The sequence below is a fragment of the Tauraco erythrolophus genome, chromosome 2, assembly GCF_009769465.1.
Source record: "Tauraco erythrolophus isolate bTauEry1 chromosome 2, bTauEry1.pri, whole genome shotgun sequence".
Classification (NCBI taxonomy): Eukaryota; Metazoa; Chordata; class Aves; order Musophagiformes; family Musophagidae; genus Tauraco; species Tauraco erythrolophus.
In genome coordinates, this window is record NC_141466.1 from 75,690,203 (window position 1) to 75,706,569 (window position 16,367).

At 44.6% G+C, this 16,367-nt stretch overlaps 1 protein-coding gene across 1 annotated transcript in view; it reads right to left on the reverse strand.

Annotated features, from left to right (window-relative positions):
• PPP1R14C (protein phosphatase 1 regulatory inhibitor subunit 14C) overlaps positions 1–15,791 on the reverse strand; it is a 53,735-nt gene extending 37,944 nt beyond the window's left edge. Inside the window, exon 1 of the mRNA XM_086625220.1 lies at positions 15,516–15,791. Within this exon, the coding sequence (XP_086481346.1) occupies positions 15,516–15,791 (276 nt within the window). The remainder of the gene's footprint in view (positions 1–15,515) is intronic.
• Positions 15,792–16,367: the final 576 nt, after the last annotated feature.

Genomic DNA, 16,367 nt, shown 5'->3' on the forward strand with positions numbered 1-16,367 from the left:
TCCTTTTTCCCCTACCTACATAAATCTTCCCAGAAATCTTTGTAGGTCAAGCAGTAATCTGAATGTTATGAAGATACAACCAGAGAAGTCACCAGCTCCTGTACTTCCTTTTATCTTGTGTTATTTGCCACCATACTTCCATCGCTAATTGACAAGGGGGTTGCAATGTGAGGAAATCAAGATAAACAATCGTTCCAGAAATTGATATTTCAATGGGTTTCATGGCTGAATAAAAGGTGCTTCAAAACAGGAGTCTTTACATAGAAATTAAATCAATGGTGTGACACTCACCTCCTCATCAGGGTACATCCACACAGCCACTCTGGTTATAACAACACAGCTGGGTCTGCACTGACATCTTCAAACGCTCCATCTCTTGACATGCATGTTGACATACCTCACGCCTCTATGTCACAGCCTGTTTTCCAGACCTGAGCTCTCCCCACAAGGCCAAGCTTCCCACGTTTGCCCTTGACAGCCCTAACGCACACCCAGGACTAAAGGCTTTTATAAGAACGCATCCTAGAGCATGCTCCTTCCTTCACCGCCAGCCAGTCTCATCAGCAGTATCACTGCTCTGCAGCCACGCTTTGACCAGAAGTCAACTTCAGCTGCTCTGCACTGAGCAGCACAAGATTTGAGAGGGGAGGGATCGTAAAGTAGGAAAGAGGAGAGATCATGCTCCTTTTCCCTCAGCTTCCACCCCATGCCCTGTTTCCTGCAGCCTCTCAAACACTAAGTCAGAGTAAGGCCACACAGGCATGTCTTTGCATATTTTAACTTCCCTCCTATAACACACACTGTCTGCTTGATATTCTTCTTCCCCTTCTCCTCACCCTACAGCAAGCAAAGACTCCTCGTTTACTGCAGCAGCAGAGCGGCAAGCCAACTGCTCTGCGCATAGCTCCTCTGCAAGCCAGTCTTTGTGAACTCATAGATGGCTTCTCTTCTTTTTGCCTTATCTGTGTATTTTGTCTTTTGGGGCAAGAAATCCCCAGGCTAGGTTTTAATGCAACTTCTTCACATTGATTTGCTAACTGACCACTCGAAAAGCAAAAAGAAAGTCAGAAACCCAGATGACTGCTAAAAGAAACAATCATACAAGATGGACTCAACATGAAAAACAAGCTAGCATGGGAGGACAGAGTCAGACATACTCCAGCTTCGCTTTACTGCAGCTTTACTGCAGCTGTGAAAATCAGAAGGGAAGAAACCTGCTTTTTCAAGGTATAGCCAGCCCATCTGCTGCAGTGTTTCAGAAGCACATCCCTAGTGCTCCTGTGCAGCACTGTGGAAATAATTGCATGTATTGTTCAGGCTTTGCCTTTTTGTGAAGATTTTTTTTTTCAAAAGTCAAAAGAATGAGAAAATAGTGGTAGTCTGGAATAACAGCAGATGCTATAATGTGACAGGGTGAACAGGTCACTGAGACTAATGCTGAAAGACTAAAGCTGAAAGACCGTAGTTTTCTAACATTGTACCATGGTTAGCGTACTAAAATTAAATAAGTGTTAAGCTGGGGTCGGCAAGTGGAAAATAGCTTCTATTAAAAATCTGCCTCAAAGATTACAGAGTACAGAAAAAACAGCTCAAAACTGTCTATTATTTCATTTTTGCTATAGCCTGTACCTCAGACATTTGGACCTGGTAGTTCCTGTTCCATGAGAAACTCCTTATGGCCACCAACAATTTACCTTACCAAACACCTGTCAGCCCAGAAAACTCTGAGGAAAATCCATTTACAAAGACTGTTTCACCCATTAGTGACGGACTTAGAGTGAGGTGGCAACTGCATAAGTGTGCCTGTAGACACTTACCCAGATCCAATGTGCAAGTTACAAAAAACATTGGAAAAATTCTTTAGAGGCATTTGAGTAGATCGCACACCTACAGAGTTAAATGTACAGGAATCCTCACTTAATTGCAGAAACATCAGCAGTTTTTGATAGCGATCATAATACTTCTCCCTCTAATCCAGTTCCAGTGGACACTCCAATACTGGCATTACTTTAAACATTACTCAAATCAGTTTTCCTAAACCACGAAATTCCAGCAGCCACTTGTCCTAAAAGCAACCTCTAGCGCAAGAGAAGCAAACTTACAAAGTAATGTAAATTTCATTGTCCCTACAACCCCTGACTTCTTAAGTTCTCCACTACTATCAAGGTGGGTGGGGACTAGCTGGAGCAGGGAATTAGAGGCAAAGGAAGAAAGCAGGCTACTAAACAGTTACTTACATTTATCAAAGTGGCACCTTCTACTGCCCATAATCCTACTGCTAGAAGCAAACCAGCAGAGTTTAGGCAAGGAGACACAAGCCCACGTAACTGGATCAGAAGCACATACTAGTGAAAGAAGGAACATAAAAAACACAGAGACAAGGCAGGCAGCCTGCCATGCACTTCCTGTATGCATTCCACCATCTCTACCTTACTTCTGCCTCTCAAGGTGCACTCAACTTTCAGTTTTCTCCCATCTTTTCCTACCTGGCCCTGATAACCCAACACTTCCCATTGGTTCAGAGGCAGTGGATATCCTTCCACTGCCTGTTACAGAGATGGACAGAAGCAAGCTCTAGAGGAGCTAGGAGCTCTAGAGAAGAAATACTGGTGGAGTACGTCCATGTCAAAGACATGGAGTTTAGGACAACACAGAACTTGCTGGCACAGAGCTTCACTCCACTTGCTGGCAGTGGAGAAGCAGGTGGAAGAAGGGTGGGAAAATCCCCATCTGCTCAAAGCCCTATCAACAACTGCAGCCTTTGCACTTTCTAGGACAAGGGTTCCCAGAGCACTTCTTGAGGCAGGAGATGTGTCCTTGTGGTATGCATCCTAAGAGGGTATATTACCCTAGAGCCACAGGCAGTAAAAGCAGAGATGCAGCCAGCAGGTGGAGGTGTGGGCAAGACACAAAGTAGAGCAGCAAGTTCTCTGGGATTCATGCCATTGCTACTAAGTTACGGAAAACAGGCAGCACAAGAAATACAAGACCAAATGCCATGAGATTCTGAATTTTGAGAACTCTACATCTCACGGTGCCCATCAGTTTGATAATAAAAGTCAATCCCTGTTATGATGGCTGCAGCTCTCTACTGTCTTTATCAGAATAAAATCAGATATAAATACAGAATAAAATACAGAATAAAATGAACTGGCAAGAAGTGATTACAGGGAAAAGATTTTAGGACACCAAAATATCCATTTCCTCAAAAAGAACTGCCAATAATAACACAGTACATCAGGCATTCCACTCAGCCCTAAGGTTAATATTAAAAATTACAAAATACACCTCTGCTCATTATGCAGTGAAAGTAAAGAATCTTGCACCCTGCAACTGCAGTGTCATTAGTAAGCATAGAAAAGGAACTGACATCCAGTCACAGTAAGGTTTAGACTTCATTTAGACTCCTTCAGTACTAACACTGCTATTTTACTGTTTTCACAAGTGAACTGTCAAAACAACTTCATCTTATCCAAAAATATCCATAACATGCTGGTTAAGGAATTGTCTAATTTGTGCATCTCTACAGAAGTCTAAAGGAATCACTAGACTGTGAAATAACTAAATGAAGAAGAGGCATTGATCACAAACTACAATGAACAAAGGAAGAGAGAAGCATTCAGCACTTCCTAATCACACCCGTGACATGGATCCCATCTCAGCAAGACATTTGTTAAAAATCAAGTGCTATCTTCAAAGCAAATGTCTCATGTTCTCAATATAAAAATAGGACATGCTAAGTCTATGCTTGGTTGTCACTTCTGTGAAACAAAACACTCCAAAGCAGATAGGAAGGACACATCATGTGTTTTGTCATCATCCACTTTCACACAAGGCAGAAATAGTTTGGCATTAGCAAATACATGTTACATAGTCATCTTTGAGAGGCACAGTAGGTTAAGCCATCAGGAGCTTTCTAAATGGCAGTACTTCGAGGATTACACCAGCGGAATGACTTTCTACACAGCAGTCACAGGACATCCGTACCTCTGCCTGATTCACAGCAGCAGGTCACTCTCCACCTCCAAATAACAGAAGCCCAGTTGACTGCTTCCCTGTAATTTGTACATAATTCTGTATCTGGGAAGAATGCGACAGCTTGATAACAGGTAAACCCATGCTGTGTTGTTGCACCACATGGAGCACAATGGTGAACCAGAGAAGCTGAAGAGAGGACTTCCCTAAGAAAAGAAGGGCTTGTGAGTGCAAGCTGCGCTACACGGAAGCAAAGTTTCAGTGTGCTCTGAGCTCCACAGCTAGACGACATAAGAGGAACATGCAGGGCATTTTCTACAGTTAGAGGTTATCGCATCTCATCCTTGCATTTCCATGCTAGTTCAGCTTTACTTGGAAAGCACATACTATGCTTGAAGCAGACTTTCTAGCCTCTGGAAAGATCCATTTCCCTTTCAGAAAGGAATAGAAGACTCATACAGCTCTAGCTTAACACTCTTAATTGCTGACCTAGCACTTCAGAGGAGTCCTGAGATTCATTAGTTTTCTCCTTCACTCATGGTGCCACACTTTCTTAGCATGACCCCTGACAACTAGAACCACGTCATGCTAGGTCAAATTTGACAGATTGACTGCTTTCTTTTAAGAGTCAAAGTGAAAAGATCCAAGGAATACACCTTAAGAAAACATTTTGACCAAACAGGATGATCACCAGGTCCTCTGCACTCTGGGAATTTAGGCTAAACAGCAGTGCAATTAAGTAGGTTTGCCTCTTGGGACACTTCAAGGATTAATTACTCCATCAGATCACTTGAAAGAACATGAGGAAAGAGCACGTGAGATAATAGGGCCTCTAAATGGCCGTCCTCATCTCAGCTTCAGCAACCCTGTAAAGATAACATTAGTCTGCAGTATTGATTTTCTCTATGCTGAGAAGCTGTATGTAAATTGTCTTCTGCAGTAAAAGTCATACAGTATGGGTATGTCAAGCATCTGACACACTTACCATCTTCTCACCGCAATTGTTTTACCAGCCAATTAAAGTATTATTGGTTGGAATAAGAGACAGTTTTCAAATGCCAATATTTCTTCAGTCAGAAGTACCAGGTCCTGTCAGAATTGACATGGGAGACGAGAATTCTGCTTGAGGGGGAATGTTTTATTCAGTGGTACCAAAACAAGCGCTCTCACATCCTGAAGAATCTAGGAACAACTTCTCGTTGAAAAAATTTAGTCAGCAAGAGATCTGGAGACCTTTCCACAGTCTGTAGCAAGTCATTCCTTCGAGTGGTGCCTGAGCACAGCAGTGTTCCCCCTCCTCCAAGACACTAATTTTAAGCAGCAGGCAGGGAACTGGCAGTCGATGCATTTTGGCACTGGTCCACAGGTGTCAAAAAACATCAGCAGGAGTTCTAACAGGCTTTAAAGAGGACACGCCTCTTCCCCAGGGGCCTGAGGCACCAATTCACTCCCCAGACAAGTCCCAGGACTGCCAAAGATGGAAAAGTACCTGAGGGATCTTTCAAATGAGTTGGCTAAACAGCTTCAGATCTAGGAAGTGGGATAATCTACTGTGGCTATTCCACCTAGGATGACAAACCCTTGGAGAAGGAAGCTAGAGACTGTATGGGACCCCTGTTTGATTCCAGGGCTGCTTCTCACTGTCAGGTCCCCTAAACGTAGTTTGGCACACGGTCCTGCCTCCTTCCACTCGCTACATCCAAGGCACTGGAAACTACTAACCCAGAGTAAGAGCAAGCAATTTTAATATCAAATGTAGTCATTACATATTTTAAGTTGAAATCTGATATAAACTTAAAAAAAATGAACAAGTGTTCAGAGATCTACTGAAAGAAAAGACAAAGTGGAGAGACTGCTTAGGTGTTTTCTCTTACACAAGTCCAGGAAGCTTCTGGTACAGGGAACCAGGGACAAGACAGCCTCCAGATGATAAAGTGAAGGACTGACATTGCTTCCTCGTATAAATGCATTATTTGGTTATCAGAATTACTTCAAGACCCCTAAGCAAGTCTTCTGTGTAAGAGTTTGGTCTTGATAAAAAACAGCAGCTGGATATCTATATGCAAGTCGATTAAATCTTTAGCTAAGCAGACTAGTACTACACTGACAGCTGAAGTAAGAGATGAAATGTTTCTGCCTGCCAGTGAGCTAGTTCCCACCAGCCCTCCTCCCAACACTAGTTTCTGCATTCAGAGAGCATTCAGTTCTCAGTATTACGAGGAAGAACTCAACCACAATCCAAATTTAGGGAGTTTTGTTAATCTTCTTAGAAAGAAGACTAAGCAGTTTTGCTTCAGTACACCTGAAACAGGAATACATAGATTGACAGTAAGCCTGAAGTGGCACAATTACTACCAGCATAACAAAAACAAAGACCCAAGAATTTAATCCAGAACATCTGGACTTCTCTAACAAAAAAAAGCAACACATGCTTCAGGTATTATCTTTTGAAATGTATGGCAATCAATTGTAAAAGCTCAAAGCATTTTTTATGTTTAAAGTAAATGTCAAAATGTTATGCATCAGCCATCTAGAGGGATCACAAAATCATTTGTACCACACTAGAGTTAATTTGGATATCTACTTCAAAGAAGTTATCATTCAAGTGCTAAAATAAGTTAGGATCTTGAGCAGTTAACATCATATATTTTTCCAAGTACTGTTAAATTAATTCCATGAAATATTAGTGAGCACATTTGTCCCAGAGTCTGTAGACATCTACTCAAGAGACGAACATTATGAGATAGAAAATGACCTACAGCAGAATCACTGTCTTGATACTTCTGCCCCTCTACTGTGGTCATCACTTAAGCCCGATGATTCCTAGAGTAAGAACATATAGTAATGTGTGTTTACAGTCTATTTAAACTTCACCCCAAAGTGAAAGTCCAGACAAGCCCATCCCAAGCAAGCGTTGGTCTTTTATCAATATCTTTCTATATTTTATGAAGGAGGTGGGAAAGAACCCAGCATCTAATAGGTACATTTAAATCTATGAAATAATGTGGAAAGAGACATCATATAACTGAGTCACCCTGTTAAAAAATGATACCGAATGCAAAGAGCTTATCTGCAAATGAGAAAGCAGACCCTGTGACCTAGGAGATCCTTCCCAATTCTGTGTTCTGGAAAGTAATCCTATTAAGGCAGTCTGATAAGAGGATTTTCATTAGGCATTGATTGTGCCATCATTTGCATGTATGAAGTCCAACCCATAGGACCAAAGTGTGTGATCCCTTTGTTGGCAGCACACTCAGAATGGTGAACTCATCTCAGTCACTGTTGGAAGTGTCACCTGTAGACCAGCACCACTGCACAAGCTACCCATTTACATACGTAGCATTAGGCCACTTTAAATTAAGGCTATCTTTTGTACTCACTTCACTCCATATGGTAAGCTACCAGCATTCTAATAATTAAAGACCTATAGTACACATTATGATTTTTCTCTAGGTTTAGATCCACCAGATCTACACTACTGATAAATATCGCATGGACTGAAGAGATATAAGATGCCTTCTGGGGCTGTGAGCTGTGTGTTCCCCAAAAATAGTTTAAGATATCACGTTGAACCAGTTCCTGAAATAGATATCATGCTCCTTGGGGGGGAGCGGGGAAGAAGTAACAGTTCTCCTATTCAAATAGGATCCTCAGAATTAAATACTTATCACATCAAAGAAAATTTGATTTGTTTCAGTGTGTACCTCTGCCCAAACACTTCACCGTTCCAAGAAGATCGCTAACAAGCTAAATTTATTTTACCTTTGAAATATAGTCATACTGCTGCTGTACAGACTGCATGCAGTTTAGATTTCATCCCCTTCTTCTCCAATGTTAATAACTTCTAGAAATCTTGACTTCCATAACTCCATGTGTCACTCAGGGGGACAGCAAAAGAAACTGCCAAGGTTTTACAACAGGCAGCCAAATGTTGCAGTGACACAGATGGATGGCCATGTCTAACCTACTCAATTTGTGCTGTCAAATAGAAGTTTCTGGAGTTAGACGGAGGGAAGGGAAATAAAAAGGGAAGGGAAAAATGAGAACTTAGCGTTCTGATACTGCAGGCAAGACACAAGGCTGCTAGAAGAATGGATTGATATTGCTGCTGCTTTATCACCTGTGGTGACAAGAGGCAAGGTGACCATAATTCAGACTGAATCAGGTTAGAGATAGGATAGCATATTTTTCCTCAGCATCTCCTGTACTCTGAGAACTGCTTCACACAGATTACGTACAGTAATAGGCACTACCAAATTGTTCAGGGTTCTTTTTGGTTGGATCTGCGGCCAGGAACAGTGCCTTTTAAGTGGCTGAGCATAAACTAATCTAAAGTGAGAGCTACATGAATGCAAACAGGAGTTCAGCCAGCCTTTGTAAGGCATGGGGCAACCCTAAACTATCACATTGCTTATGAAACAAAGTCTTACTTCAAGTAGAAGATCTTTTTATTTAAATATGACACCTATTTAGAAACATTCCCTATGCCTTTTTAAGAGGCAGGTGTGCCATGAAATACCTATTTTCCTCACTTAAACAGGGTTATTTTTGTTTCAGGCATTTGCTTCCGTAGCACAGTTTAGATCAGCTACTGTAAACCTGTGACAACAATAGGAGAGACTCAACTGTGTCAGAATACAGAGGTAGAAAGGACCAATACTGCAGTGTCTTCAAAGCACAACATAACCAGCTCTCAGCCAGCTGTGGATAGATCATCCATGTCGCAGTTTAATTCTGCTACAAGCACAGACACATCCAAGCTAGATTCAAGTCCAAATGCAATGTAGATGAGCATGTGATGAACTTGAGTGGGAGGAAGGGGGTAGATTAATGATTGATTTCCCCTCTTTCCCCTTCAGCTGTATGTTCACTCCATGATAGTTTCCAATTATTTTTTTATAATTGCAGCATAGTTTCCAATTATTTTTTTAATCCACGGTTTTTCCACTGCATCCATGTTTTCTCTTCCAGCCCTTCCCCACCCTAGTTATCCTGGATAATCAAGCGCTGACTCTATGTAAAGCAATTTGCCTAAAGGCAGAAGAGACTTTGTAGCCACAACGGTTGGAAGCTACTCTTTATAAGAAGTACAATTATAAAAATTTAAGTGATGTAAGCAATCAATTATTTCTTTGCCTTGTTATAAGACAACCACACCTATCGCTTCAGCAAAGAGACCAGTTGAATCTTGAACAGAGAGGGAAAAGACAAAGATTTGCTATGGAACAGCTGAGGGAAGATGAAGATTTGTGTTGCGAAGCTTCAAATCAGAAGTCAAGAATATTGCTGCTACTTAAGATAAAACAATGCACTATGACCAGTACAGAATTGACATTCAGACTACACAAAGCTCAAGCAGTAGAAAAATTATTTTCTTGAACTCCTTTGAGATGTAGTGCAAATTTTGCATGTGAAAAGAAGGAAAGTAGCTGAATGGTGGTACATTTCCTACTAGATTAGGGTCTTCAGAATCTAAGATCAGAGTTTAAGCAGCGCGTTTACAGACAAAAGGCTCTGTGCTCACCGCCATCAGGTGCTTGGCACCCTCATAGGTACTTAAGTGCACTCCTCTGAAAGCAGCAGCATGCATTTTACAATGGTTGTTTTACAGCAACATACATTTTATAGGCCATTTTGGGCTTCCTGTTTTCTACTCTTGGGATTCAACTGCCTTTCCATGGTTGCTACATTATATTAGAAGTCTTTGCTACATCAGTGTTGCCTGTGTCCTTTGTAGGTCTCTGATCACAGCAACACTTTAACTGGCACAGGTCTGTTGAGCAGCATCCTTGCCCTCAAGAGAGTGCTCCAAAGTTCATAAGGTGGAGATTTGACATAAGTACTAGTTGTCCTAAATAAGTAACTCAAATACATTCCTAAACAATTTGATGGACCTCGAAGTACTCTACTCCAATGCATCTAGACAGTAATACCCGATTTCCTGAAGAAATAGATCCTCTATTAACTTCCTTCCTCTATTAACTTGCACGCTTTTACAGAGCAACACTCTAATTCTCAGACCCCTCTTGGCCTCTTTCCACTTTTGATCCATTTATAAAGGGGTTCACACGCAATTATCATTTGTGAGATCTTGGTCTAAGTTAGAGGAAGTCTATTCAAAGAGTCGGACAGTCAGCAAAAGTTTGTTTCTGTGGTGTTTCATTCACTAGATTTCCTTACCAAACACCCTTCTGAGAAACGAATAATGAATTTCAAACATTACCTCACCATAGCCTAAGGAATAAGCGGTACCTGATCATACCATCAGGTCCGCATCACTACATGGCAACCTTAGCAGCTTGCTGACCAGGCTGTTTTGGAACTGACGGGATGTTTAGCCCTGAAGTCCTTGTACCATTTTATTCATCATTCTTGCAAACTCAGAGCAAAACAGATCACTGGTAACCATGGCAACTGCCTCAGAACAGGATCTGTGGGGTGTGTAGAGGCACTGACCCGTGAGAGAGCAGGCTGGAGAAGGTGGTCCATACCACTCAGAAGGTCAGTGCCCCACATAAATACAGTCCTGAATAGCAGGGAGAGAAACAGCTGCAACTGACTCCATCAAATCACAAGACACACCTGTTTGGATGCAGATGCACAGAGGAACTGACACCCTGTACAGCATTTAGTTATTCAGCATAGGCAGCACTGCTCTTGGTAGACAACCTACAACCATCAGTCTCCAACCAGATTCAGTATTGAAAAAAATCTTTTGGAAATATAGTCAAGGCAGCTAATTTGTTCAGAGCTCAAGTTTAAGTGACTAGAACCCTTCTTGCAAAAGTCCATCCTTTTCAGAAAGCCTGACACAAGACCTACAGCTCACCTTCCCCGCAACCCCCAGTCCACCTTTTACACCTTGCCACTAGCTTTACCATTGTGGCCAAAACATTTGTGCAGGAGAGGAAAGGGAAGGCTAGGAAGTTTACTTTTGTGATCTCTCTCCCCAGCCTAGATAAGAGCCTTCCCTTCTGTCTTCTTCTGTCTAGCATCAGCCAGTTCAAATTTAAGTGTGTACAGACTGACGGACTCTCTGATGCTATATTAGGGACAAGCTGTCACCGTTAGCAAATCCCAGCAGCTTCAGGGAGATGGCCAAAGAGAGTGTTCTCCAACATTGCAGTCACAGAGCACCCAGGGGAAGGGAGCTCAATCCATGCAGGACTAAGTCAAAGTGCTCCTTTCAATACCTCCCCTCCCCACCCCATACCTCACCAATACCTTTTTTTAAAAAAACAAAAGCCAATAGCCACAGATTGGCCCTGCCAACATGAAATCCCTTATCCGTTTCAGACTTTCACACCACTCTTGTGTTTGCAGTGCCCGTATCAGGAGATGGAAGAGATTCCTACACATGACAATTCTCAGTCTGGTATGGCTTTGTACTCTTAAAAGGAAATGCTTGAGGGGCTTTTATGAGCAGCTCTTCCAGTTATATTTTCTTGTACGCTGAATTTTTAAATAGAATTCCAGTGTATTTTGCCCCGGAATGGAAAAGGAGTAAGCTTGGACATAATTCCCTACTACTTCCAGACCAACATCATACCTTTGCTAAGCACCAATTTCCATAAGTGAGTAGACATACTCTAATAAAACAGTTGATTATCCAGCTAAGCTCAGCAATACCTCATATTAGAAGGTAAGTCTTACATTCAACTTTTAGAATGCAAAATCTAAGGGCTCATTTGATTTGTACATGCAAGTCTCAACATTACAAAACACTCAGCAACAAACTCGTAGCACAAACAAAATCTTTCTTCATTGTTTACTAGTGCTGTGCAAAATCCGTGTGCCCTCAATGCGCTCATTCCATCAGCATTGTGCCATCTATAGCAAACGCTGTAATTGTGGGTGGACAGGACTCCTGAGCACAGTAATTCACTAGTAAAGTTGAACAGTTTCTGGAGACAGATCCAGTGGGCTTTTACACATATATAAAAGTTGTACAACTTTGGCAGGTGCACACAATGTAAATCATACATCTGGAAAACTAGACTGTCATCACTTTCATGCTGAACTACAAGTTGCAAACCATGAGGGAATGAATAGTGATGATGTAAGTTGTTCTGTGTGGTACTATTTAGCAATACTTAACCAATAATGATATAGCCCAAACCATGAAGCATCTGTGAAGAAACTATTTTCAGAAAAAAGGTATCTAGTAAAGGTCAACACTAAAGTCAGTTTAAGTCCTGCAATTAAGACACTGCATTTTCAATATACTATGTGACTGCATCCTCAGTTTCACTATTCATAGAAACCAAACCAAACAGGTTATTAAGCTTCTTTTTTTATTAAATAGCTCCAGGAGCAAACAGTCAGACAGATGCTCACCTGAAGCACTTGACTCGAGTACGTTAGCTGGTTCTGGTGCCAAACAAATCCTGCTTAAGAGTCTCAGGTCTTACTCAAGTTTTCTACCTTGGTAATCCTTTATCATTCAGGCTGGTTTTTATCCCTAAAGTCTACGTCATGTGGAAGTAACCTTTCTAAAGCTGATCTGTATCACAGATCTTTGGTCAGCATTAAAAATAGTCTCAAAGGCCTCTTCCTAAACCACTTTTCCCCCAACTCTATTATCCTGCTTGGCATCCGATTTTCAAAACTAGAACTGCGCTGGTAAAGACAAGATTCACTAGAAAAAGAACACAAACAAACCTGTCTCCTTATTTCTCAACCTCATCTCCTAACCTTTGTCACCAAGCCAAGACAAGCTTATAGCTGACTTAACTTGCAAGTACTTGAGAGACGATGAACACGTTTAGCTTTGAATAAACAAAAGTCTTTCTGCAAGTGTCCACTTACTGATGAATCTCAGCATGATTTCATAGAAAACACTATTTAAATGGAAAACTCTGGGCAGGCACTACATTTATACAGTTTCACAAAGAGACGTCCAGGTCTTCTTGCAGACTTTCAGTGCACCGCACTGCAAACACCCTCTACTTACTTCTGCTCTTCCTAGGAATGGAGTGCATCGCTCCTTCGAAACAGAGCTCCTAGTCAGAACAGCAACAAAACACTCACACTGGTTAGCTCTTCCAGGATTAGCAATTCTATGGTTATTTCTGACATTCTGGAAGATTTCAGGTTGTTTCAGAGCTTAAGTGTCATCATATCAGGAAGTTATGGCAGATCTTCCACAGAAGTTCAAGTAAGCAATTCCCAACCCCCACCCCCCCCACCTTCAGACAGAGTTATTAACTGTCTGCATAGGTGATTAAGTTTCAGCCTGAGAGATACATCTGTAAGCCTAAAAGTAATCAACGGAGATTCAACCAAACCATCTTGCATTAAATTGCTATGGTCTTTAATCACTACATTCATCACACATCTTCGACTTTATTCTGATAGCATATTAATTCCTTGACCTTTTCACTACTGTCATCCATGCTGACACTGGATAGAGTTCACACGTTAACAGCAAAGAGGAGAAGAAGACTTCAACGTTTTGCTCTCAACTTTCAAAGCTAAAAGCGTTTTGATCTGTTGCTTCAAACGTTTTTTTCCCCTAAAAGTCACTTTAGAAATCAAATTGTAAAAAAGGGTTTTTATGCAGCCATATATGGTCCGCATCTTAATGGGGAGTGCTCCTTCCAATGCAAACCACCTTCTATTTCAGTCAGAGGCAGCAACAATAAGGAAAAGAATGAAAGATTTTTTTCTTCCACCAAGCTAGTTACTTGAATACTGTGAAGAGCAGCAATGATTTCTCCAGACCTTGGTTTTGTCCCATGGATCACATCTTTTCTCACATACAGAACAACTAGGTCTGTCAACTGCGTATGTCAAAAGCACACAGTCCAAACAGGCCTGGCATTTTTGAACAACGCGAGCCAAACTAGAGGCAACAGATCCAGCAGGCCAGCTACTAACTACATCATCAGCTCATGCAAACACTTGTATGAGTACTTCTGACCTCAAGGAAATCCTTGCAGCCTACAGGCTAGATGGCCTAGCAAGTCATAAGGCTGGAGAGGCATGTCACACCATGATGAAGAGTAACAACTGCTTTTTTTTAACCAGAGTTTCCATTTTTATCTTTCCTTCCCTTAGTTCATGGATGTCAATAGTTAGAGGAGGTTTAACTTGTCACACGCACATTTTTTTACGAGGACAAGACCTTCTGACAAATTTGCTGATAAACTGGTTTTTAGATGAAAGCAAGTCTCTTTAAACATTTCTATTACATATGTGCTAGATATTCAGGCCTGATTATTTAGGCTCTCACATTCACTTGAGACATCCACACACCAGGGACTGCCAAGTTCTTGCCTTCCTAGCTCCAGAATACCCGAGGGCCCTGGGGTGAGATGTTGGCTCCAGAGATGCTAGCTGCAAAATTCACATTCGGCTTCAACAAATCTCACTTCAGATGTCTCTAATAATAAAGTGAATTAGACTACCGATGAGAAAAGTATGTACGAACCTCAGCTCAGACTTAACGTTGTGATCCCATGTAACAGTAAATACTTGGGGTGGCAGGGAGGTAGGATCCTCTGGGGACTAGAAGGTCTACATTTCTAATGAAGCTTTGACAAAACAAAGCACTGGTACTTCCTTTACTTACAACGTTGTCATCTCTATAGGGAAGGTAACAGTCACTGTTCCTCTGAACAATCTTGAAAAATCGTCCTGTTCACCCGTCCTCTACAGAACAGAATTCATTCCGGCAACGCTCACTTTTTGCCCAGATGTAAGAGAAAAACAAAAGGGTTGATATCTACAAATTAGGTAAAAAACCCAAGTATTTTCGATTCTTTTCCTCACGATTTTCTAACCGCTGACTGAAAATTTCCCGGGTAGTATCCACCCCACTCCTGGAAGCCGGGCTAATACAAAATACCACGGTCTACCGGGGACCGTATCCGCACCGGAGTCCCTCTTCCACGACAGCCGCCTCCGCACAGCCGCCGCGCAGCTCCCTCCTCCTCCTCCTCCTCCTCCTCCCCCCCGCCCGCAGCACATCGCTCTCCTCTCCGGGAGCCCCGCCGCACGGCCGGCTCGCATCTAACGGGGACCGACAGCCCCGCAGACCGCGGAAGGCTCCTCCGCGCCTCGGCCCGCCCTGCCCTGGGGAGCTGCAGGGACAGGACAGCGGTTCCCGGCCAGACATGGCCCCAGGGCGCGCAGCCGGGAGCCCCAGCGCCGCCCGACACCCCCGGACCTGCCGCAGCAGCCCCCCGGGAGGAGAGGGGACCGTGCGGGGCCGGGCGGTGGCCGTCGCCTGTCCCCAAAGGGCGGTCTCTTCCCATTTACCTCGGGGGGAACGGGGCGGGGGACACCTTCCCCCTTCCCCGCGGGGCAGGGGACACCTTCCCCCTTCCCCGCGGCGGGGCATGGCGGAGGCGCGGGGCGGCGGCGGGGAGAGGGCGACGTCCCCGGAATGTCATTTGGAGGTGGAGATGACAGGTCCCCCCCGCCCGCAGCCGAAACACGACTTGAAGCAGGTGGAGGATGCCGGGGGCGAGGGAGGCAGCGGTGGACGGATGGACTACGGCGGCCGCACCGGGGACCCCGCCACCCCGGCCCCGCACCTCGCAGCCGTAGAGCTGCCCCAGCTGCTCCACGATCCACTCCTCCAGCACCAGCCGCTTCCGCAGCTCCTTCCGATCGTATTTCACCGTCACTTTCCCCTGCTGGTGGCGCCGCTGCTGGACCTGCACCACCGCCGCCGCCGCCGACACCGAGTCCTCCCGGGAGGAGCCGCCGGAGGAGCCGCCGCTTCCGCCGCCGCCGCGAGGGCTCTGGAAGAAAACGCGGTTCCCGCCGCCGCCGCCCGCTGCCTCGCTGCCCCCGGTCGCCACCGACATGCTCCGCTCCGCCGCGGCTCCCACCGAGCCGAAAGGCGCCCGCCCGCCGCTACCGCCGGGCCGCAGCAGCCGCCGCTTGCACGTCTGCCTCCCTCCCCCGCACCTGCCGTTTAAAGCCTCTCATGGCACAGCGGCGCAGCCGACCCCGCCGCCGGGAGGGCTGGGCCCAAACCGGCGGGGGGCGGGGACAACCGAGGGGCGGCACGGCCCGCCCGACACCGCCCCGGCCCGCCTTTCCGCGCCGGCACCGCGTCCCAGCCCCGCAGCGGAGCGGAGCCTGGAACTGCCCATCGAGGGAGCGGTGGTGGCGGCGGCGGAGCCTCTGGGCCGCCTCGGTGCCAGCGCGGCGCGGGCGGCTGCTCCTCCCTCCCGTCGGAGCCGGAGCCGCGTGTTCCCGCGGCAGGGCGCGCCCCCGGGGCTCCCCAGGGACTTCGGCTGCTGGGTGGTTTATGGCTTTTTTTTTCTTAAGGAAATGCATTATTGCCCCGTCATGCGCACGGCGTTTATAAATATTGTGTATCTGCAGCGTTCAAACGCTGAATGCGAGCGTTTTCTTCCCTGCGGGGGGCGGGGGGA